Source organism: Ovis aries, chromosome 18 (assembly GCF_016772045.2).
Source record: "Ovis aries strain OAR_USU_Benz2616 breed Rambouillet chromosome 18, ARS-UI_Ramb_v3.0, whole genome shotgun sequence".
In the NCBI taxonomy this organism is placed as follows: domain Eukaryota; kingdom Metazoa; phylum Chordata; class Mammalia; order Artiodactyla; family Bovidae; genus Ovis; species Ovis aries.
Window position 1 is genome coordinate 32,474,052 of NC_056071.1, and position 24,478 is coordinate 32,498,529.

Sequence of the window (24,478 nt, forward strand, 5' to 3'; positions counted from 1 at the left end):
GGGAATTCTTGTGACTGGCGGCTATCCTTGATGGACTATTTTTGAAAACAGTATCAATTCATGTAATGTTTATAGGAAAATTCAAACTTCCTGAGTATGAGTCTTTAATTTATATTTTCTGTGGATTTGTAATTCCATGTAGATTTTGAAAACTATTCCCTTCCCTGTGACCTAGAGGTTAGATAAGATTTATGTATGTATATATACATACATATATCTCCCAGATAAAACTCTTTCTTAGTTCACCCACCCTGTGGCTATAATTTTCACTATCTCAACAGTGTCTTTAGTAATCAGAATTATCTTGATTCTTACATACCCAAGTGCTGGAGTCCAGCTCCAGCAGCCAGGGAATCAGCCTGAAGGGATGAGTGGTGTTGGCAGGGAATGATGTAGCCTCTGACTCAAAGTATGGAACTACATGTTTATTTCAAGCATCACGTCTTCTTTTATACTTTTTCAAAAGCATTAGGTCAGAGGTTTTACATTTTCAGCTCCCCCTCACTCAGATTTATTATCTCCTTGTTGCCCTTCAAACAGAGTTCCTGTTTCAGCGATTCTCTCAGAATCATGTTTACTTGTGATTACATTGTAACTCATGCTTATGTCTGGGCTGCATACCACATTACTCAGTTTATTTCCTATCTTTCTATCATGCTTGCCCCTAGTATCCTAAGCTCACTATCTCCTAAAAAGGCTTCTAGCTATTCTTAATTATTCCTAAACCCTAAACTCAGCAAACTTCCTTTGTCATAAACATCTCCCTCACAAACAGGTCTCAGATAACAATCCTTCCCATGGCCTCAAGCTGAGGCCTACGTGCTCATCCTGGGACATTCTTTGTAAAAATCCTTGAACAAATGTCAATGGTTGCTTTATAGATTATTTTCTGGGCACAACTGCAGAAGGCTTTGTGCTTTCTCATGCTTCTCTCAAGAACAATAAGCACCTTAACATTCTTTCCAGCCAACTCAACCGAAGAAAGGAAGGAACAAGTCAGAATCACAAGAGCTAACGCCTTCATCTCGAGTCCGTGCCTGTGGAATGAGGAGAGGGGCTAGGGTGGTGCCTCCATTTTGGCAGTAATGCCTAATGTGGCTCCCGACACCCAACAAATTTTTAATGTAGATCAACTTATCCATCATTATCGACAGTCATTTTTACATCTTGTATTAATTTGCTTTTACAAGGTAAATGTATAAAGAAATTCTCCTATATTCAAAGTTTTCATGTTTTACCTTTCAATGAGTTAGAGAAACAGTGTTAAGTGGTCATTTATTTTTATTCACACATAGCCAACAGATTTTACTATATTTTCATCATTACTTACCATTTTGAGTTCCTTTTCTTTTGATTTCCATTATGATTTTGCTTATGATTTACAGTGGATCCTTGAACATGCCTCACATCACATGTAATCTGATATCCAGGCCACGAAGTGCATGGTTCTGAGCACATGTGGTGTGGGACACCCCTTGGCTCACTGTGACTCTCCAGCCAGAATCACTATTGACCATGGGCTTTGTTTGTTTAACTAAGATGTTGTTACTTTTCAAGAGGCTTGGAATCAAGATGTTTAGAAACAACAATTTTTTCGATTCCATGCCTTTCCGCATTTGCATGGTGCAGATATGACTGCCATTGTGTGTCTCCATCCCACAGGCTCTTCTTACATGACTGCAATATCTCACCTCCTGCTGGGAGGTGGGGTCTCGGGCCCTTCCTTTTTAATCTGGTGAAAGCTCTTGCTCTTGATTGACCCAAGCAGTAGACATGGCAGAATGGATGTCGTATGACATCAATGTCTAGGTAATGAAAAGAACACAGCTTCTAGATGGTTCACTTTTCAGGAGATGCTCACTCTGGGGGAGCCAGGCACTGTGTTTGGAGCCAAAGAATCCCATGAAGTGAGATGACATAAGGGGCCCTCATGAAAAGAAACCAATGTACCCAAAGGACAGCCAGCAGCAACCACTGGGCATGTGTGAGGGAGCCTTCAAGTGATTCAGCTTCTGGGCTTCAAGCTTCCCTGACACCAGTGGGAGCAGATGGGTGCTGTTCACATTGTACCATGAGCAAATTACAGATTCATGGGTCAAGCAATTTTGGTGTTATTTTAAACCACTCAGTCCTTTGGTAACTGGAATAAACCCTCTTCAGCATCACTTTCACACCATTCTGGCCAGCCCACACCCTTAGTCTCACTGTTCTTATCTGATCATGATGGTAAGCTCTCCTCCACCAGAAGCAATAGAGCTTATCTTCAGTGTTTCCCACAGTCTCATCCAAAGAGGTCCAAGACAGAATCTCTGTGATGATTTAAAGAGAACCACAGCAATGAAGACATTCTTTGATCTATCATCCTGAGGCCCAGGTTTCTGGGGCTCAGGGACTTGAGATCTGCTGATGCAGTATCCCCACCACTCCACAGATAAGAACTTATCAGAGGCTTTTGTTAAGTTTTACTCCACTGAGACCCCAAGACTTGATCAAACAGTGATGTGACACTTTCTGAGAAGCCTGCTGTAATAACGGCCACAACAGAGGAGACACTCAGGGTTAAAAGATCAGACGGAAGCAGCAGCTGTTCAGATCTTATCAGCCTTCCTGGAGAGATGGTCCTGTTTTTATTCCTGGCAGCCCTTTCTGTGTTCCCCACTGGGGAGGCAGGTGAGTGATGGTCCCATCCTCAGAGGCCCAGACCCACCCACATGGCACAGACCTGCTTAGATGTCACACTCATGCACACTCTGGCCCTGGTTCATGTAAGGAAATTTCTGAACTCAGGTCGAATTTTCTCAAAGACCACCATCCTTGGTCCCATCTCCCCTCTCCAGCCTTTGCCTCCGTGAGCACAGCAGGCAGTCTGTTATCTTTCTTTCAGGGAAAATCATCGGGGGCATGAGGCCAAGCCACATTCCCATACCCTATATGGCATTTGTTGAATATCAGGTTTCAGAGGACATTTTCAGCTGTGTGGGTTTCCTCGTGTGTGAGGACTTTTTGCTGACAGCAGCTCGTTACTTGGGAAAGTGAGGAGCAGTGCCTGGGCCCCCACCCTCTGTTGACCCCTTACAGGGGACATAGGAAGCTCTTCAAAGTCCAGGTGAGCTTTGGGGAGAGAGGGAGAAGTGAATGCCAGTGGCACATTAAAAGAAGCAACTGATCATACCTGGAATGGGATGAAGCAAATTTGTGCCCTGGACCCTAGGATACACATGTGAGAAATTCACGTTTCCTTCTGTGACTGTCAAGATGCTGCATGACTGAACACCCTCGTGGATTCCAGGAGGTCCTCCCTGACTGTGCTGCTAGAAACAGACAGCTCAGAGATGCTCAGCTCCAGGGCCCATTGCCTAGAATTCTCTCCCCTCCAGTCCCACCCTGTCCCAAGCTGTGTTCTTTCCTCCCAGCCTCTGGACTGTATCTCCTGAGACATCTGCTCCCTCTCTGCTCTCTGTGCAGCTTAATCAATGTCACCTGGGGGCCCACAACATCACGGAACAGAGAGGATCCAGCAGGTCAGCCCCATGAGAAGAGCCATCCGCCACCCAGACTGTAATGGTAAGACTTGGGCCAATGATATCATGTTACTGCAGAGGGGATGCATGGCTGCACTGGTTCTGGGACACTTTCCTTCCAGGATTCTGCATCCCCCATGACCTCATTCCTTCCCTTCCTCCTGTATGACCCCTTCTGTGGTTCGAGCACTGAGAAGAAGGCAACCCCATGACTGTCCTGCAGTCTCTGTGGGCCATCAGTAGGTGAGAGTGCCTTTCCTCTTCTTCAGCTGATTAAGGCTGATTTGACAGATGCAGTGAGCACCATCAATCTGCCCAGAAGCTGGAAGAAGTGAAGCAGGTATAATATGCAGTGTGGCTGGCTAGGGGCAACTCGGGGTAGATATGCCCTGTGCAGACACACTATAGGTGCTAGATCTTAAAGTCCAAAGGGAGGAGAAACATATCACTTGCTATGCTGGAGATCCAAACAAGAGGAAGAATTCTTTCTTGGTGAGATCCTCAGTGTTGTCCATGCAAAACCTTGGGTTATCAGGAGCTGCGTTAGGCATTACTGACAAAATGGAGGCACCGCTCCCAACCCCCTCTCCTTGTCCTGCAGGCACAGACCCGGGATGAAGGAGTTAGCTCTTGTGATTCTGACTTGTTCCTTCCTTTCTTCGGTTAAGTTGGCTGGAAAGAATGTTAAGGTGCTTATTGTTCTTGAGAGAAGCATGAGAAAGCACAAAGCCTGCTGCAATGGTGTCCAGAAAATAATCTATAAAGCAACCATTGACATTTGTTCAAGGATTTTTACAAAGAATGTCCCAGGATGAGCACGTAGGCCTCAGCTTGAGGCCATGGGAAGGATTGTTATCTGAGACCTGTTTGTGAGGGAGATGTTTATGACAAAGGAAGTGTGCTGAGTTTAGAGTTTAGGAATAATTAAGAATAGCTAGAAGCCTTTTTAGGAGATAGTGAGCTTAGGATACTAGGGGCAAGCATGATAGAAAGATAAGAAATAAACTGAGGAATGTGGTATGCAGCCCAGACATAAGCATGAGTTACAGTGTAATCACAAGTAAACACGATTCTGAGAGAATCGCTGAAACAGGAACTCTGTTTGAAGGGCAACAAGGAGATAATAAATCTGAGTGAAGGGGAGCTGACAATGAAAAACCTCTGAACTAATGTTTTTCAAAAAGTATAAAGAAGACGTGATGCTTGAAACAAACATGTAGTTCCATACCTCGAGTCAGAGGCTACATCATTCCCTGCCAACACCACTCACCCCTTCAGGCTGATTCCCTGGCTGCTAGGGCTGGACTTTAGCATTGGGTCAGCTGAGCTGGGAGGATGGGGGGCAGTGGGAAGGAACCCCGTGCCTGTGTCCCTGGCCTTTCCTCCTCTCTGGTCTCTATCTGTTCCTGGGGGTGAACACTGCCCCAAAGTCATATATGGGCAGAGGCTTTTTGTGGGAGGAGCAGCAGGTTTGTCAATGCCTGGATGAAACCTCAGGATCAACAAAGGCCCTGATGTCATCCCAGCCCGTAACAGAGACCAACCTGGGCATCAGCGGGGAGAATAACTGAAAAAGGTGAGCTCAGCCCTTGCTCTCTCTGCCCACAGGGTGACTCCAGGGGCCCGCTCGTGTGTAATGGTGTGGCCCAGGGCATTGTGTTCTGTGGAGAAGAGCATGGGAGAACTCCATATGTCTACACGAGAATCTCCAGCTTTCTGTCCTGGATCCAAACAACAATGAGCCAGTACAAATGGCGGGGATCAGCCTGAGGTGCCCCTGGGATGGACCCCTCCATCTTCCCTGGAATGGGTGCACTGGGCAAAGTGGGTGAGGGAAAGCTGCCTGGAATTTAATAAACTTTCATCTCTTGAGCAGAAATCACGGATTCCTCTTTTGTTTACCTAAACACATTTGTTAGGCACCTAGGCTGCCAGGGAACCATCTATTCACATCTGATCTTCCTCCTTCAGCACATACACTGCACCCCACCCCCACCTTCCAACTCTGAAATAAAAAACCCTGCTACACTGACAGCCAGCTCCCTCCAGTCACATGTTGCCAAGGCCAGCTCCACCTGCAGGCTGCCCTTGAGCTCCATCAGAGAAGGGAGACCCCTCCTCAGGAACACACGACCCTCTTGTCAACGATCCTTGTGTCTCATCCATATGCCTCCTCCTCATCCACACCTACTCTCCTATCCCCCATCCCATTGCTCAGAGGGCAACAGAAGAGAATCCAGATTTGGAAGGAGGGTCACCCGAGAAGCTCTGGGGTTGTGGGCAGCCCTTGTCCATCCTAACAGAAATGGGGGAGGTTTACAAAGGTGTGGCTCACTGAATGCAGTCCCTCCCCGAATCAGAACAGACAGAGGTGGGAAGTCTGAGAAAGTATCAGGAGGGCTTCAGTATTCCCAGGCCCAGCTCAAGTTCCTGTCACAGCCCTGAGCACTAGGGGCCTGTGAAGCCTCTGGTGTCTTGAAAGCACATCTTCCTTCAGCCCCAAGTGAGCTTGAGGGAGCTCTTCCATCTTGGGCTGAGCCAGCCTCTCCCCACCTCCATTATTCCCACATAGGTGTTTATATAAATATATTTATCTCTAAAGGAAAGTCATTGCAATAAAAAGTTTTGGATTCAGGGGTATCCTAATGATTCAAAGGTTTCTTATAACCTATAGGTTATTGACTCAATTTTTCCTCCTATTTATCAATAATCTCTGAATTTTTTTTTAATCTACGAATGTATTTGGGAAAGTTACTAATTTTTAAAACATGCAGCTTAGGGAAGTCTAGCCTGAAGGGGAGTGGTTTGCTGAACATTTGCATGGTGAGTGAGTTTTGACTGTGCAAAATGCATTTTGGATGGAAAAGCAACAGACATCATAGTTAAATACAGAACATGTAAATAAGAACATTAACAGAAGTGCAGAATTCCATCATCCTCAGATCATCCTTAATGCTTAAGCATATTTCCTTTTGCTCATTTTCTATTGGTTCATAAGATGTTGTTCCTTCAGTTCACTTGGGATTGGGTTGCATAGAACTCCTCATGCCGTCCTTTCCATTTCTCTTTCTTCTCTCCTCATACTGGTGAGAGGGTTGGGGTCATCTGCACATGTTTAGGATGGCCTGGCCCAGGGTTATCTGAGGCATGATTCTCTGGACACCGGCCAGAGAATACTTTGTGGGGAGTAATTATTAGGATGAGTAGCATCCGTATCTCTTTCACTGCTCACCAGTCACCAGCATGTTTGGAGAGGAAGCCCCCCTTCCCACTCATGAGAACTCTGATTTGGGTGGAAGAGCCCCCATCTCAGCTTGAGGGACGCTCAGTGCCAATGGTCCCAGGGACAGTTTGTTTTGGCCCAGTGAGTATCAAGTCCAGGACCTTTGTTCAGAACTGTGGGATAAGAAAACTCCCTATGTTGTGAAATATTTACGTTTAAAGAGGCGATTCTAAACACTCCAAAAATGTGAGTCTAGAATGGTAACAAGATAGGCAATGGGATTGCTGTTTGGGGCACTTGGGTGTGTCCAGGGTACCTGCTCATAAGGCAAGTCCAGTCTCTGCCTTCCCACGTGGCACCAAGCAGACCCCCTTGTCTTGGTCCTCACCATCTTTCTCTCTACCCACAGATTCTACGTCTACCTCTGCCTACTGTCAGCTTCTCAAGGGCAGGAACTATGTCTCTCATATCCCTGGACCTTGCTATTGAGTAATTATTCATGATCATAAAAGAACCAACAGTGGGGAAATGGAGATGTTCTTGATTCAGTCACTGAGGTGCTCCTGGAGTCCAGCCCCTCCACTGCTATATTATGGAAGAATCCTTGCAGTCTGTTAGATTAGTTACTAACGGGGTGTTGAGTACAAATTTAAATTATACATGATGGCCCATCAGTGGAATCCTGCCTCCCAAGTAATGAGTATTAAGCTAAAATGCCTTTGTTTACAATACAGGAAACATCCTGGCCAGGCCCACCAATGAAAGACTGCAGGACAGAAGAAACTGACACAGCCACTCAGGAGGCTCACTGGAACCAAGGAATGTTTGATGCCACTTCCTCCTCTTTTATCATAGTATAAAAGAAGCCTGAATTCTAACTCAAGGAAGACGGTTCCTTGGGACACAAGTCCACCATCTTCTCGGTCTGCTGCCTTTCCAATAAAGTCACTATTCCTTGCCCAAACAACTCATCTCTGTGTGTATTGACTTACTGTACAGCAATGAGCTTGGACTTGGTAACACTGACTGTGTCACAGCCTTCACTTTGTTCTTGCTCTGTGTCTCTGCAGTGGGAATGCAAGTGTGGTGACTGTTGTTCTCACCTATCCCACAGCAGAGAACATGGACACACGTGGCATGCTAACACCTGGCAGGGGGGTGCACAGCTCTGGGAGGTCTGTGGGGGCACTGAGCCTCCCCTCCTTCCTTCCTCTATGCTTTGTGTCTGGAAGGAAGAAACCCCAGCGGCTGTGACATGGGCAGACCTTCTGGAAGATGCAGCCACTCCTTCTCCTGATGGCCTTTCTTTTGCTTCCTGGGCTGGAACAGGTGAGAGACTGTCCCCATTCCTGAGGGCAGAACACATCTCACTAAACCTCCTGCAGTCCCGACCCTCTGCTCAGCTCCAATTTCTGAACCAGCTCCTACCCCTAGCAAGACTACAAGTTTGATGCCACATAGACACTCAGCAAGGAGGGATGGTGGGCTGGAAGAAAGATTTTCACTAAGATCTTTCATGGGTCTCAGACTCTCTCTCACCACCAGGAAAGTGGGTTGTGCATTTGGTGGAGGATGTGAAGCTATAAAACACAAGTAAGCAAAATCCCTCAGTCCAGCCAGGATAGGACAACTCAGACAAACCAGTCACAGTACGGAGTTTTGGTGACCCAGCTTAAGAACCAGAGAAAACTTCTCAGTGCTTCTCACCCTTCACTTGCTAGGAGAGAAGTCCAGGGTGTGATTGATCAGAAGTGGCTAGGTGACATTGCCCAAAGCTCTCTAGGTGCCTTGACTCTTCCCCAGACCCCAAGAAGTCCATTTTCTGCCCCACCTCCCTGCCTCTCAGGCGGTCAGCTGCCCCAGTGTCTTTAGCAGTGCCCAGCCCCATTCCTGTAGTCTTGAATCCCACCAGTACTGTCCCTATCAATCTTGGCCAAAAGCTAGCCATTCGCTCGTACAGTCAAAAAAAAGAAAAAAAAAATCACTGAGATCCTGGGATGCATTAGGCTCAAGGACATGAGGATTTTACAAAATCTACCTCTATAAACTCCTAGTGCAAGCTCACATTAATTTCACAATATTCCTGAGAAAGCTCCCAGAAGCCCTGCACTCGTGTCATTGAAAAGCACAAGACACAGTATCACTCCCCCAGGGCTGTCTGTCACCTCAATTTCCCCTCAGCTGCAGCCCTGCCCTGAAGTCTCCGGCCTGTCACAGCTCCTGGGCTGTATCTCCTGTAACTCCACGCTCCTCATATCTCTACTCTGTTCTCTGTGAAGCTCAATCAGCGTCACTCTGGGGGCCCAGAGCATCAAGAAGCAGGAGAGGGTGCAGCAGGGTCAAGTGCTTTTTCTTTCCATGTAGAAAGACGTGCCTTATAAGACACCATAGTGACATTTATTGTCCTAGCACCACTTATTGAGGAGGGGAAAAAAGTAGTCTTTTCCTCATTCTCTGCCATGAAACCTCCATCATAAACCATGTTTGATATATGTATCGTTCCTTAATCACTAAGTCATGTCTGACTTTTGAGACCCCATGGGCTGTAGCCCACTGGGCTCCTCTCTTCATGGGATTTCCCAGGCAAGAATACTGGAGTGGGTTGCCATTTCCTTCTCCATGGGATCTTCCCAACCCAGGGATTGAACCTGGGTCTTCTGCATTATTTGGTGGATTCCTTACTGTTGAGGCACCTGCGTAGCCCTTGATGTGTGTGTATCATTGTCCCAACATATGTGGGGTCTCTTTTTCTTATCCATTAGTCCTTATCCCTGTGCTCCATCAGCGCCACACCATCCTCAGTACTATGACTTCATTTGCTAAAGCAAGGCCTGCCATCTTGTTCTCATTCTTTAGGACGACTTGGCTATTTTTGGTCATGGGTTTTTCCACATCTATTTTCCATGTCTATTTAGAACCAAGTAAGTTCTATGAAATACCTCTTGGATGCAGTGAATCTATAGACCACTTTTTGGAGAAATGACATTTAAAAATATTTTGTCTTCCAAACATGAACATGGAATATCTTTCTGTTTAAATCTTCTAAGCGTCTCTTAATAAAGTTTTTTAATTTTCACTCTATCTTTTCTTTAGGTTTATATTTACTTATCTGACAATTTTCATGCTTTAAAACCTTTTTTCAAATTTCATTTTCTGACAGTACTAATGTGTATATAGAATACGACTAATATTTAAATTAATTCTGTGCCTAGAAAATTTGTCAAACTCTCTTATTAATCATAATAATTGAACGGCAGATTCTTGGGTATTATCAATGTATACTATATCTCAAATATTCAGTTTTATTTCCTCTTTTCCTGTCCATATTTCTATAAATAGAAGCTTTCCTTCTATTTCCTGCTTAACTGTACTGGCTAAAATCTCTACTATAATGTTGAAGAGAAATTATGTTTATGGCTATCTGTGTGAACTTGTTTTGCTCTCAAATGGAAAAACATTCAACACTTCATCATTAAGTATAATGATTGGTATGGGATTTTTGCAGAGACCTTTTATCAGAATAAAGAGTCTCTTTATTGTTCTTATTTTGCTAAGAATCTTTTAAAATAATTAATGATGAATTTTAGCACATGCCTTTTCCCCCTTCAGTTGAATTATCATATGGTGTTTCTTCTTTCATCAATCAACATGTTGTTATAGCAATTGTGTGTGTGTGTCTTTAAAGACTTCATCTACAACTTTATTAATCAGACACACACCAAAATGATAATCAAGAAACAGCAACAGGTGTGGGAAGGGAGGAAACATATACAGTAATTGTGTATTGAATGAAAAGCAACTCATCCTCAGTTCAGTCAGTCAGTTCAGTCGCTCAGTCGTGTCCGACTCTTTGCAACCCCTGAATCCCAGCACCCCAGGCCTCCCTGTTCATCACCAGTTCCCGGAGTTCACTTAAACTCATGTCCATCGAGTTGGTGATGCCATCCAGCCATCTCATCCTCTGTCGTCCCCTTTTCCTCCTGCCCCCAATCCCTCCCAGCATCAGTCTTTTCCAATGAGTCAGCTCTTCGCATGAGGTGGCCAAAGTATTGGAGTTTCAGCTTTAGCATCAGTCCTTCCAATGAACACCCAGGACTGCTCTCCTTTAGGATGGACTGGTTGGATCTCCTTGCAGTCCAAGGGACTCTCAAGAGTCTTCTCCAACACCACAGTTCAAAAGCATCAGTTCTTTGGCACTCAGCTTTCTTTACAGTCCAACTCTCACATCCATACATGACCGCTGGAAAAACTAGGCCACACTTTGTTGGCAAAGTAATGTCTCTGCTTTTGAATATAGTATCTAGGTTGGTCATAATTTTTCTTCCAAGGAGTAAGCGTCTTTTAATTTCATGGCTGCAATCACTCATCCTCAGAAAAACCCAAATTAGAAATGATCTAATGTTTTTGCTTATTGATCAATTTGACTTACATCAATACTGGAATAACATTAGCCCATAATGTTCCTCTCCTATATTGTCATCACTGGGTTTGGCATCTAGGTTTTGCTAGTCTCATAAAGGAGATGTTTAGCATCTCCTTGCCAGCAGAAATTGCTTATCATCCTTGGAACTTTTTTTCACAGATTTCCAGTGAATCCCTGTGAGCCTGGGGCTGTCCTTGATGGACTATTTTTGAAAACTGAAACAAATTATTTAACATTTATGGGAAAATTCAAACTTCTTGAGTATGTTTCATTAAGTTACTAAGGATTTGTCAGTTTCATGAGTTGCTGTTCAGTCGATCAGCAGTGTCTGACTCGTAATCCTATGGACTGCCACCCACCAGGCTCCTCTGTCTATGGAATTTTCCATACACGAATACTGGAGTGGTTTGCCATTTCTTTCTCCAGGGGATCTTCTTTACCCAGGGATTGAACCCATGTCTCTCTCTTTTTTATTTGAACCTATGTCTCTTGTGTCTCCTGCATTGGAAGGCAGATACTTTACCATTTATTTACAAAATTACTGGCTTCCCAGTGACCTAGAAGTTAATATATATATATATATATATATATATATATATATATCTATCTCCCAGACAAAAATTCTTTCTTAGTTCTCCCACCATGTGGCTGTACTTTTCACTATCTCAATAGTGTCTTTGGTAATCAGAATTTCATCTTTATTCATGTACACCCCCAAAATTTTTAATGTAGATCAACTCATCCATTATTTTTGATGGTTCAGTTCAGTTCAGTTCAGTCGCTCAGTCGTGTCCGACTCTTTGTGAGTTAGTGCTTCTTATATCTGTATAAAATTGTTTTTACAGTGATGAGAGTATAAAGAAATTCTCCTATATTCAAAGGTTTAATTTTTTACCTTGCAATTAATTAATTTGAGGCATAGTCTTGAATGGTCAAGTTTCATCTTTATTCTGTATACCTAACAAATTTTACTATAAATTAATTTCATCATTATTAATCATTTTGATATTTTTTGTTTTCATTATGATTTTACTCATGGTTTCCAGTTGACCCTCGAACAGCATAGGAGATAAGGGGCACTGATGCTTCACCTGGTAGAAAATCCAGGTATAACTAACCTATAGTTGGCCCTCATGTTCTGTGGTTTTGCAACCAATCATGGATAGCTCAGTAGTCTATTATGTACTATTGAAAAAAATCAGTGTATAAGTAGACCTGTTCAGTTCAAACCCCTGTTGTTCAAGGAACCACTGTATTTAGCAGTCTATTCCCTTACTTTTTAAGATATAAGGATTTCCTGCTCATATTCCTGTTATGAAATTCTAGTTTAAACTCATTGTGGCATATTAAATATGATATATCATTTAAATCCTTTAAACACTTTTGAGACCTAATCTATGGCTTAATCTATGGTCAACATCTGTATGTACTTTTCAAGTGTGTAATCTGCTTTTGTTGGGTAAGATGTTCACTATGTATTTATTTTTTCATTAGCTATTCATAACTTCTATATCATTGAAGTGAAATGAAAGTGACAGTTGCTCAGTCGTGTCTGACTCTTTGTGACACCATGGACTATACAGTCCATGGAATTCTCCAGGCCAGAATACTGAAGTGGATAGCCTTTCCCTCCTCAAGGGGCTCCCAACCCAGAGATTCAACCCAGCTCTCCCTCATTGCAAGCAGATCTTTTCCAGCTGAACCGCAAGGGAAGCCCATTACTAATCTATATCATTACTAATCAAATTATAGGATAAGTTTTAAAATCTTCGCAAATGATATGAAGATGTTTCTTCCTGGGGAGCATCCACTCACTGCTGCTGTTGAAAATTCAGCCTTTGACCTGCCATTCATTTGAAAGTGTTTAATCTGTTTATCTTAATCTGCTGCTGCTAAGTCACTTCAGCCGTGTCCAACTCTGTGCGACCCCATAGACGGCAGCCCACCAGGCTCCCCTATCCCTGGGATTCTCTAGGCAAGAATACTGGAGTGGGTTGCCATTGCCTTCTCCAATGCATGAAAGTGAAAAGTGAAAGTGAAGTTGCTCAGTCATGTCCGACTCTTTGCGACCCCATGGACTGCAGCCTACCAGGCTCCTCTGTCCATGGGATTTTCCAGGCAAGAGTACTGGAGAGGGGTGCCATTGCCTTCTCCCTATCTTAATCTGCTGCTGCTGTTGTGTCACTTCCGTCATGCCCGACTCTGTGCGACCCGCTAGACAGCAGCCCACCAGGCGCCCCCGTCCCTGGAATTCTCCAGCAAGAACACTGGAATGGGTTGCCATTTCCTTCTCCAATGCATGAAAGTGAAAAGTGAAAGTGAAGTCGTTCAGTCCTGTCGGACTCTTCACGACCCCATGGACTGCAGCCTACCAGGCTCCTCCGTCCATGGCATTTTCCAGGCAGGAGTAGGGTGCCATTTTCTTCTCCGTATCTTAATCTACGTGCCCTTAAAATTTCTGCCAATTCTTTATAATATTGATTTCTAAGTATCAATTTCTTTTTTTGTATTCTGGTTAAGATTTATTTATCTTTTTCTAACCTCTAACTGCATTTTTGTCATCAGCTTAAAAAATAATCTCAGCTAATATGTCATTATATATTACTTTTTTCCCTTTGCTTTCTTGATTTTCTCCTAATTCAACATATGTTCAACCTCGTAATTCTATTTTCTATATTTTTATCTTTATGCCTGTCTGTGCTCCATTCTGGACAATTCTTTCTGAGCTCTTTCAGGTTAGTTATTCTCTTCCCATCTTTGTCTAATATGTCATTAACTTTATTCACTGTGACTTTGACTTTGTCTTTTTCATATTTTTTGCTTTTAGCAGTTGTATTTAGCTCTTTTTCAAATATTGTGTAATTTTTTAAGATTGATGTTCATTGGAGTGTGTTTAAAGCTAGCTTTTATTTCAGCCAATTGTTTTGCAATCTGTATTTTATTTTGCTAATAACATTATCCCAATAATTAAAGTTTTTTTCTCTATTATTCTCTATTGTTTCTTAGTCATGGTATCCTGTATTTGTTTGCTTGTTCATCTTTTCATATTTGACTATATACTTATTACATTTGAAAAACAATATTTAGGTGTAATTCAAACACTGAAATTAAGTGAATTTCCTCTACATTTGTATTTGATTTTGCCAGGTACTTTGGGAAACAGTCTGTAACCACATTAATGGAAGGAAGCTCAAGGTAGTAGAGGCTGTGAAAATCTAGATAATACCATCTTTCATGCTATTACATGCAAGGAATAGCCCATTAACTCTTTTTTTGTTACTTTGAGTGTGTAGACTTTTAATTCCCAGCTTATCATGGTGGGGGTCCTGATTAGACTGCTTGTGAGGGTCTTGGTCTTTAATTCTACACACCTCACATTATATGCTCATTAACACAGAAGTTCGAAAAACAAAAACAGAAGTTCAAATTTTGTGGGTTCAGAAAATTTACACAGAATGATAATAATTATCTAACTGGACGCTTGTTATTCCTTCAGTTGTGGCCTGAGTCACATCTGCATTGGCAGTTCTTCAAGGCTTTTCAGGTTTTTAGACATTTTAAACAGGTTTGTTTTGGTAGTTTTTGAAGGAAAGATTGGCATAAAACGCTAGTCATTGTGAATGAAATCCCCTATGTACATCTTCATTCAGATGCTTATATATATTTGACTCCCATTTCTTTTCATGCTATTCTTTATCTTTCCTTTCTTTTTAAAAAAAAAAAAACAATTACGTTAAAGTTTCTAAAATAAAATGAAGTGCTGAAAAAATGTAAGTAACAATGATTTTCAATTACCCAAATGCTAAGGCACTAATAAAGCTGTTATTCTAATTTTTACTTTTTCCCTCCTGTTTTCTGCATATTACTTTTTAGATGCATAAAGAAATTTCAAGAGGTTGCAAGCATAAACCAAGCATTAGAGAAAGGATTAAGTTCTTTGCAGCTTTGAGAATAAGCGATAACCTAAAGGTATTTATATATGCAGAGAAGAACTTTAACTTTCATAAGATTTTCAAGTGGTCTTAAAACAACCCACAAAAGGTTGAGAATTGTATTAGAATTCGATTCTGACATTTTTGCAAAACTTAACCATTCTGTAGTGCTTTCTGAGGCAACACAGTCTCCCAAGTATTTTAAGGGTGTCTGGCAGACCCTGTTACTCTACAGAACTCTCCCATCCTTTTCTCTCAGTGATGAATGTCCGCTTCTTCGTATGTCGCAGGGAGCATAGCAGTGAGCTGCCTCCTTCTTAGGCGCCAGCACCCGTGGAGCAGAGATGGGTTTAGGTTGGTGGGTCTATCATGGATGAATAGGATCTGAGGTGTTTCTCCACAGGGTCCGATGGCTGTCAACAAAATCAAGTCACTGGGCTTTTTCTGCAGGCAGAGAAGCTTCTGGGACACAAAAGCATTCACCTCAGTAGGAAGCAGAAAAACAGAAGCCGTCCCCAGTGTCTTGATGCACTGAGAGTTTGTTGGGGGCTCAAGTGACCTGAGAGGCAAATGGTCAGTGGCAGAGCCTCATTCTTCCCTTTCCTTTCCCTGGCAGTGCCCTCCACCCACCCAGAAACAGAGCTACTCAGTGTGCCTGACAACTTCTAGAAAGATGTGGGAGCAGCCAGGGTCTGGGTGGGGCTCAGGACCAGGGGGTGAAGACATGCAGGTTCCATTCTCTGAGGGAGGAGGAAGCAGACAGGTCCCAGCCTTGATGCTTGTGAGGACATTATTGAATTTGGTGGGTTTGGGGTTCTGGCACACCCAGCCCCCACCCCTGGCGCCCTGGGTTCCCATTTCTGTGGCCGGCACTGACTCAGCAGCTGTGTGGGCTATTGCACTGAAGGCTTCGGTTACTGCCTTCCCCCAGGTCCCTGGCAGTTGGTGGGCAAGCCTCTTGGGAAGCTCTGGGTGATGAAACTTATCACGGCAGCAGGAGAATGGGACTGTGAATTCTTGAGCCCCCACCTCCCACCTTCACCTTTCCTTCCTCTCCCAGGGGCTCAAAATCTGGCAGGAGGAAGTAGGGGCAGCAACTGACTGGGCATCCTCGCCTGGAAGATGCGGCCGCTCCTGCTCCTCATGGCCTTTCTCCTGTCCCCCAGGGCTCGGGCAGGTAAGTGACCATTCCCACCCTCAGAGGCCCAACTCCACCCGATAGACTCTGAAGGAAGACCGCCCAGATACTTGCTAGCCCTGTATCACTGGGCAGCTTGCATGAGTCCACAGTTTCCAGCTTCAGATTCTGAGGGCAGGAATTATATCAGGCCTACCTGGAGAGTCGCCATGAGAGTTAAGTGATGTAGTGTACATAAAGCTCTCAGAACCACCCTGGTTATACCACCTGCTATATAAATGTGCTCTCTGAACTCAGTTGCAGCCCCTGTGTCAGAGCCTAGGGGATCAAGATACAGTGATAATGGGCCCATCAGTTCATCTCTAGATCCTTAAATTCACGAGCCGGACTTCATAGGGATCTGGAAAGTTCCCGGAGGAAGAAAGTGCCACTGAACTTCAGGGAGAGGCGGCACCAAAGGGCTCTGGGTGCGCCATCCCCACAGTAGAGAAACCCTCCTGTGAGGGAGGCCACAGCTGGCCCCACCTTCCGGGCAGGCGGGAGGGTGCTGAGGCTGGATGGAGAGCCAGCGGCACTTTCTGCAGGATCCTGGCACCTCCCCCAGCTCTGTGCCCTGGGGCGAGACCCCATTCTCGCCAACCGCCAGCTCACCCTGCCCCTGCTCATCTCTCCTGCTCCCCAACTTCCAGTCTTTCTGGAGCCCCCAAGCTGATGTCCACACACCTGCCAGTGCAGAGATAATCCTAGTGCTTCCTTCCAGGGCAGATCATTGGGGGCCGAGAGGCCAGGCCCCATTCCCGCCCCTACATGGCATTTCTTCAGATCCAAACTCCAGCAGGTCGGAAAGCTTGTGGGGGGTTCCTGGTGCGTGAAGACTTCGTGATGACAGCAGCTCACTGCTTGGGAAGGTGAGGACTTAAGGGACTTCTGGGCACCAGCAAAGCAGGTCCAGAAGAGTTCATGAGAGAAGTCACTGAAAGCAGGGTTCTAGATTGAATGGGTGAAAAAAAAAAAAAAAAGACCATGTAGAGCCTGGGGGACAAGAAGCAGGCCAGTGTGAATGGGGGAGGACCTGATCAAAAAGAATAAGACGGGGTGATGAAACGTATGCACTGGGGCTCAAATCATGACTTCAAGGTATCTTTGCAACCTCTTGTTGGGGAGGCAAAATTCAAAATCACTATGTCCTCCACCACCTCCAGCTCAAGGCTGGAGTGACCTAGGGCACAAAGTTCGGTCCCAGAGCCCTCCTGTCTCTCAGTTCCCTTGGTTGAGGTCTGGCAACCCTGGGTAGTCACTTGACTTGTATTGTGGACCACAGTTCCTACGGTTCAAACCTTACCTCTAGGCTCTCTTTCCTTTGCAGCCAAATAAATGTCATCCTGGGGGCTCATAACATCAGGACTTTGGAAAGCACCCAGCAGCACATCCCTGTGCTCAGATCCATCCCCCACCCCGGACACACTCAGCAGAACAAGAGGAATGACATCATGTTACTGCAGGTACCCACCCTCTGGTTCTTCAGCTGGGCAGCTTGTTCCCAGCCTGGGGGGCTTCCTGTGTCCTGGAATCAGGGAGGCGGGGAAGCTGGGCATACTCCCAGGGCAGTGGGGGGCACGGGGTGAGCATAGAATAGACAGTCCCTGAGTGCCTGCACACTTCTTGTCAGCTGGCGAACAGAGTCCAGCGTAATCGATTTGTGAGGCCGGTGCCTCTGCCTCAGACTCAAAACAGGCTGAGACCTGGGACCCAGTGCACCGCGGCCGGCTGGGGCCTGACTGGCCTGAACACGAGAACAGACACACTCCAGTATGTACAGCTGAGGGTGCAGAGGGGTAGGGTGTGCAGCAGACGCTTCATGTTATACGATGGCCGGACACAGATTTGTGTGGGGGACCCGAGACAGAGGAAGTCTGCCTTTCAGGTAAGATCACGGCATCTGCCAACACTGACGGGGGACCCTGGGCAGACTGGGCAGTGGGACGGACCACATTCCCATGGCTACAGTCGGGGGCCTAGATCAGAGGGATGTGAGGGGGTGCTTTTCCCCATCCATCCAGTCTCTGGGGCACTAGGAGAAGTACCAGACACACAGAATGTTTACGTGCAGTGTTTTCCTGGGGCCGGTGAGGTACCGTGACCTGGGTTGGGCTGGAGAAGTAACCACAGTCAGGGCTGAAGCCCAGCAATGGGAAAATTCAGAAGCTTTTCTTCTGCACCCCACCACCCTCCCATCTCACACACAGCCAGCCCTGGAAAGAGCTCCCCTCAACCCCCGTCTTCTCTGAGGGTTGGGAGAGGGCAACAGGAGTGGGGAGTCCTGGAAAACAGTGTCCCTTCCCTCCTCTGCCTGTAGGGGGACTCCGGTGGCCCCCTCGTGTGTAGCAACGTGGCCCAGGGCATTGTCTCCTACGGAGACAGGGTGGGGACCCCTCCAGCAGTCTTCACCAGAATTTCCAGCTTCCTGCCCTGGATAAGGAGAACAATGAGACGGCTTCCAAGAGCGGACACCAGAGTGACATCCCACGAGACTGACTCTCCTGCTCTGGGGCAGAGCCCAGCTCCAGGGCAGTTCCCAGAGCCTTAATAAACATCCTCGTCTAGAGTGGCAATAACTGATTTCTAATGTGTTCATTAAACATTATTTGTGCACAACAAAGTGTGCCAGGAGTGAGGGTGAGCTTTGTCGAGGAAGATGGGGTCTCTTTCCCAGGAAAAGTGAATCCCTATTCCCACTGTCCTGGGGTCAGCAGGAGCCTCTTCCCTCCTCCAAGCCATCCATTTCTCTGTGTTCCCTCTACCCACAGCTGGGAGAGGGATGGAGGGACCTACCTCTTCCCAGCGTAAGGTTCCTTGCTCTCCACCCTACCAGAGATGCCCCCTTAGGTACCTGAGAACCACATGCCATTGGCCTGGGTAGGACATAAAAAACAAAGGAACAGCTGAAATTCCATACGAGGCTCAATTTAAGAATAAATGTGGCAGTGTAAATCACTGGAAAATAATGAATTTTTAATAGATTGCAATGAAACAAATAGATAATCATTTGGGGAAAAAAGGTAAAATCAGGTCCGCATCTCATCATAAACCTAAATAACACTCAAATGGGATCAAAGATCTAAATGAAAATATCAACCATAGGAAAAATAGAAGAAAAAAAAATTGCTTTCTTAAAAATATCTAACAAGCACCCATATCAAAGCTGTGCTATTCACAATGACCAAGAGATGGGAGCAACCCAAGTGTCTACGGACAGTCTTTCTCTGAAACCCTTTTCCACACCAACCCACTGTGCTATGGACCAATGTTCTCATTTTCCATGTGATGAAGGTCTCCTTCTGGGTTTTTACTCCACAATTATACAAAACTCTACATAATATGTTGGCTAAAATAACATGACTTTTACTGTAAAGGTTAGCCTGTGATTAATACATCAATCATGGCATCCGGTCCCATCACTTCATGGAAAATAGATGGGGAAACAGTGGAAACAGTGTCAGACTTTATTTTTTGGGGCTCCAAAATCTCTGCGGATGGTGACTGCAGCCATGAAATTAAAAGATGCTTACTCCTTGGAAGAAAAGTTATGACCAACCTAGATAGCATATTCAAAAGCAGAGACATTACTTTGCCGGCTAAGGTCCGTCTAGTCAAGGCTATGGTTTTTCCAGTAGTCGGGTATGGATGTGAGAGTTGGACTGTGAAGAAGGCTGAGCACCAAAGAATTGATGCTTTTGAACTGTGGTGTTGGAGAAGACTCTTGAGAGTCCCTTGGACTGCAAGGAGATCCAACCAGTCCATTCTGAAGATCAGCCCTGGGATTTCTTTGGAAGGAATGATGCTAAAGCTGAAGCTCCAGTACTTTGGCCACCTCATGCGAAGAGTTGACTCATTGTAAAAGACTCTGATGCTGGGAGGGATTGGGGGCAGGAGGAGAAGGGGATGACAGAGGATGAGATGGCTGTATGGCATCACTGACTTGATGGATGTGAGTCTGAGTGAACTCCGGGAGTTGGTGATGGACAGGGAGGCCTGGCGTGCTGTGATTAATGGGGTTGCAAAGAGTCGGACACGACTGAGTGGCTGAACTGAATACATCAATATTATATTCAAATAATAGATTTCTGAAGTCACATAGTTTTTTTTATTTTTATTTTTATTTTTTTTAATTTTAAAATCTTTAATTCTTACATGCATTCCCAAACATGAACCCCCCTCCCACCTCCCTCCCCACAACATCTCTCTGGGTCATCCCCATGCACCAGCCCCAAGCATGCTGCACCCTGCGTCAGACATAGACTGGCGATTCAATTCTTACATGGTAGTATACATGTTAGAATGCCATTCTCCCAAATCATCCCACCCTCTCCCTCTCCCTCTGAGTCCAAAGGTCCGTTATATACATCTGTGAAGTCACATAGTTTAAAATCATGTTTTAACACTTTAGGGTAACTATAAAGAATCAGCTGGAGGTTCTTCTATATTCATCAAAATGTTAACTGGGTTTCCCTGATGCTCTAGTGGTTAAGAATCTGCCTGCCAATGCAGGGAACAATGGTTCGATCCCTGGTCTGGGAAGATCCCACATGGCGTGGAGCAACTAAGTCTGTGCACCTCAGCTGCTGAAGCCGACATACTTAGAATCCATGCTCTACAAGAGAGGCCACCACAATGAGATGCCTGTGCACTGCAACAAAGAGTAGCCCCCACTCGCCACAACTAGAGAAAGCCCGCGCATGACAACAGAGAGCCAGTGCAGCCAAAAATAAACAAATAAATCTTTAAAAAATGTTAATTACTCCTTACCATGTGACATTTCCCACCTTATTTTTGCACTTTCCATAATCTTGAGTAATCACTGAACACACATCAAATCCAGCTGATATATACAAAAATGCTTCAGTAAATTCGATCATCTTTTTATAGATATATCTTGCCAGAAGGTCATTTGCCTAATATTCAGTGTGAGTCATTCATCAACAAAGTTTTAATCAGTGATACATCTTTGAAAGTAATCAGTCATTTTTCCCCTTTATTTGCTACCACCCACCTATAGGAATTATGTCTTGCTTGTATGTTCTAGAGGAAAACAATCTCATTATTAAATATTTGCATTGCCAGGTGGAAAGAATACTTGATGGCAGAAGTGGGAGGAGAGAGCGGTGGAAGAACCCCTATATGCCCTTCCTAAGCTCTGTGACATTTATTTTGAGCCCCAGAGCACCACCCAAGTCAAGACTCAGTTCCCAGGAAACTTCTAGTGCAGACTCATCTCCCCACCTAAGGATCTTCCAGCTATTGAGCCCCTTCAAGGCAGCTGCCTGCCTTTAGCAGCCCTGCTGGAAAGGTTTCTACAGACCTCACCATGCTCACCTCCAGAGGACAGTTCTCTTCTTGACCATCCCAAAAGTCAAGTCCACTACCTCTCACAGCTTAGCACCCTCCTCCATTAAGTAAATCTCAGCAGCAGAGGTTCGGCAGGGGTCCAAAGTTTACTTAAGGAAAATATTCCTTGTTGTGTTCTCCACAGGCACTGGACTCTGATCTCCCAAGTACTAGCCAGCCCTCTCTCAATCAGAAGGTATTGTTCTATTTTCTCCTGGTCCTGCTGGCCACAGGATCATTCAGCCTGCTGCTCTCAGATCTATCTGGATCCCGTGGCTTGGTCTAGGTCATCCCATCTTTTTCTCTGAAATGAAGTCTGTCTCCCTGGGGCTTTCTAGTCATCCATACATCTCAGTGATATATGTCAGTGTTTGATATAAGTCAGTGTTTGACTAACTTGAGTTTAGTTGGAATCTCTGTGTTACTGTGACTTATCAAGTTATTTAAACCCTGTGAGAGTTCCTTTTTCATCTCTGGATTAAGGGATCCCCAAAGAATTCTGAGGATAAAATGACACAGCATGTTACAAATTCCTTCCAAAGTACCTGGTGTGTAAAAAGATTTCAATAAATATTAAGCATCACTTCTCTCTCTTTTTTTTTTAATTTCTTATGTCCCAGCTCTGGAGCCACAGGAAGAACTTCACCTCAGGCAGCCTGGCAGTCCTTAATCTAGGGGAGCTGTCCTGTCTAGCGTCCTGTCAGTGTAACTCTCTTCTCCTGAAAAAAATAACACCTCCAGCTCGTCATCTATTCTCCTAAAGATATTCTGGAGTCCATTAACCTCTGAGGATCCTCTCTTGTGGAAGTTCTTCTCCAACTCCAAGACTGGTACCTCCTAGACCAAGTCAAAAATTGAGTTTTCTCAAATTTCAGGATCAGGACTAGGGCTGTGGTTTCTGGAAGCAATTCCACAAATATTTCCACTGCGTCCCCCATTCTTCTCAATACGCGCTGCTGCTGCTAAGTCACTTCAGTCGTGTCTGACTCTGTGCAATCCCATAGATGGCAGCCCACCAGGCTCCCCCATCCCTGGGATTCTCCAGGCAAGAATACTGGAGTGGGTTGCCATTTCCTTCCCCAATGCATGAAAGTGAAAAGTGAAAGTGAAGTCGCTCAGTAGTGTCCAACTCCTAGTGACCCCATGGACTGCAGCCTACCAGGCTCCTCTGTCCATGGGATTTGCCAGGCAGGAGTACTGGAGTGAGGTGCCATTACCTTCTCCATCTCACTACGTGAGGTTTGTAGAAAGACTAGAGAAGGAATGCCCAGGTGAGAGCAGTCACTTTGAACTGGGGCTATTTGCTTGAAAACAAGAACAGATGCCCTCATCAGGCTTCGGATATCTTTCAGTTGTCTCAGATGAGCGAGGATATTTGCTTCTCACCTCTTTCTTTAGCTTACAAAATGGCCCAGAGTTTGGAGAGCGAGGCCTCTCTAGCCTACCTGTACACATGCAGGGAAAGGCAGGAGGAACCTTGGCTTCAACCTGGCTGTCAGGGGCAGGATGGCATCAGGCAGGCTTGTTTGTGATGACTTGTTCCCTCCCCAGCTCGCTTTTCCTCCCTTTTCTCTTACAGTCTGTTGGCCCAGGTTTTGCCTGCTACCTATTAAGGTGTAAGTGATAAACGAGGTACAAGCCTGACAACGTGATCATGCTCAAGGCTCTTGTATTTGTCTAAGAATCTCTTGCAAATTCATGAGATATAAAGGAGAATGGTGATCCCCAGGGGCTGGGGGGAAGGGGTAATGGCGGATTACTACTTAATGGGTTAAGAGTTTCAATTTGGGAAGGTGAGAATTCTTTTAAGATGGATAATAGTGGAGGTTGCACGATGATGTTCATGTACTTAATGCCACTGAACTGCACACTTAAAACTGGTTAATAGGTGAACTTTCTATTATGTATATTTTACTACAATTTAAAAAGTAATTTAAAGAAATAATTTCTTGCAACTCTTCTTAAAAAGTTCTAATAGTAGAAGATGTTATTTGGAGAAAGTGGGCAGCTACCACTTCTGTACACAGATAGCATTGTTGGAGTTACTTTTCCCTTAAGAGAACTCTGGTTTCTAGATCAAGGAGAAGAGGCCGCGTGTCTGAATAATGTCATAGACCCCAGAAGTAGCTCCACCCCAGCATTTTTCATGTGTGAGCATAACACAGAAGGAGAAACTGTAGGAGAGAATGAGCCAGAGGTGCTATCTGAAGAGAGGGCTGGGCTGGAAATAGAATGATGAGATCTAGGATAGAAAGAAAGGAGGAGAGGGGGAAATCTCGCCCATTCTTCTATGATATTGATACTCTCTCCTACTTGTTCACTGAGTTTCTCGGTTTTGAACGTTGATACTTCACAGTTTTTCATCAATATTGTGAAATTTCCAACCATTATTTATTCAAAAATTTTCAACTTTTTCTTTTCTATTGGAGTATGCATGCATGGGCATGCTTAGTTGTGTCTCTTTTGCAACCCCATGGACCCAGCTTGCCAGGCTCCTCTGTCCATTTTTAAGGCAAGAATACTGGAATGGGTTGCATTTCCTCCTCCAGGGGATATTCCTAACCCAGGGATCGAACCTGCATCTCCTTCATTGGCAGGCAAGGACTCTTTACCACTGAGCCACCAGGGAAACCCTATATTGAGGTATAGCCAATTAATAATGTGATTTTTTCAGGTGCACAGCAGAGTGACTCAGCCATACCTATACATGTTTCCATTCTCTCTCAAACTCCCTCTTTAATTTTTTTTTTCTGCTCCTTTCTCTGTCTCTTCTCCTTCTGGGACTCCCTACTTGTAAGATGCATGAGGTGTTCCACACATCTGATATCCTATTCATTTTTATTCTTTTTTTTTTTT

At 44.8% G+C, this 24,478-nt stretch overlaps 1 protein-coding gene and 1 pseudogene across 1 annotated transcript; both read left to right on the forward strand.

Annotated features, from left to right (window-relative positions):
- The first annotated feature begins 2,615 nt into the window (after window positions 1-2,615).
- On the forward strand, window positions 2,616-5,350 carry LOC101121044 (mast cell protease 3-like; annotated as a pseudogene).
- A 10,841-nt stretch (window positions 5,351-16,191) lies between these two features.
- Window positions 16,192-18,841, forward strand: LOC101121298 (cathepsin G-like). The gene is made up of 5 exons (XM_015101843.4): window positions 16,192-16,276; window positions 16,998-17,145; window positions 17,604-17,739; window positions 17,907-18,161; window positions 18,594-18,841. The coding sequence occupies exons 1-5, from the start codon at window positions 16,222-16,224 to the stop codon at window positions 18,822-18,824; spliced, it is 825 nt and encodes a 274-aa protein (XP_014957329.3). The 5' UTR covers window positions 16,192-16,221; the 3' UTR covers window positions 18,825-18,841.
- The last annotated feature ends 5,637 nt before the right edge of the window (window positions 18,842-24,478 follow it).

What these genes read in the sequence shown, in the direction of transcription:
- LOC101121298 (XM_015101843.4), top strand. Translation starts at nt 16,222, where the DNA reads ATGCGGCCGCTCCTGCTCCTCATGGCCTTTCTCCTGTCCCCCAGGGCT. An exon ending in GTCCCCCAGGGCTCGGGCAG is followed by an intron (nt 16,277 to 16,997) that starts GTAAGTGACCAT and finishes GCTTCCTTCCAG; the next exon opens with GGCAGATCATTGGGGGCCGA. An exon ending in GCAGCTCACTGCTTGGGAAG is followed by an intron (nt 17,146 to 17,603) that starts GTGAGGACTTAA and finishes TTTCCTTTGCAG; the next exon opens with CCAAATAAATGTCATCCTGG.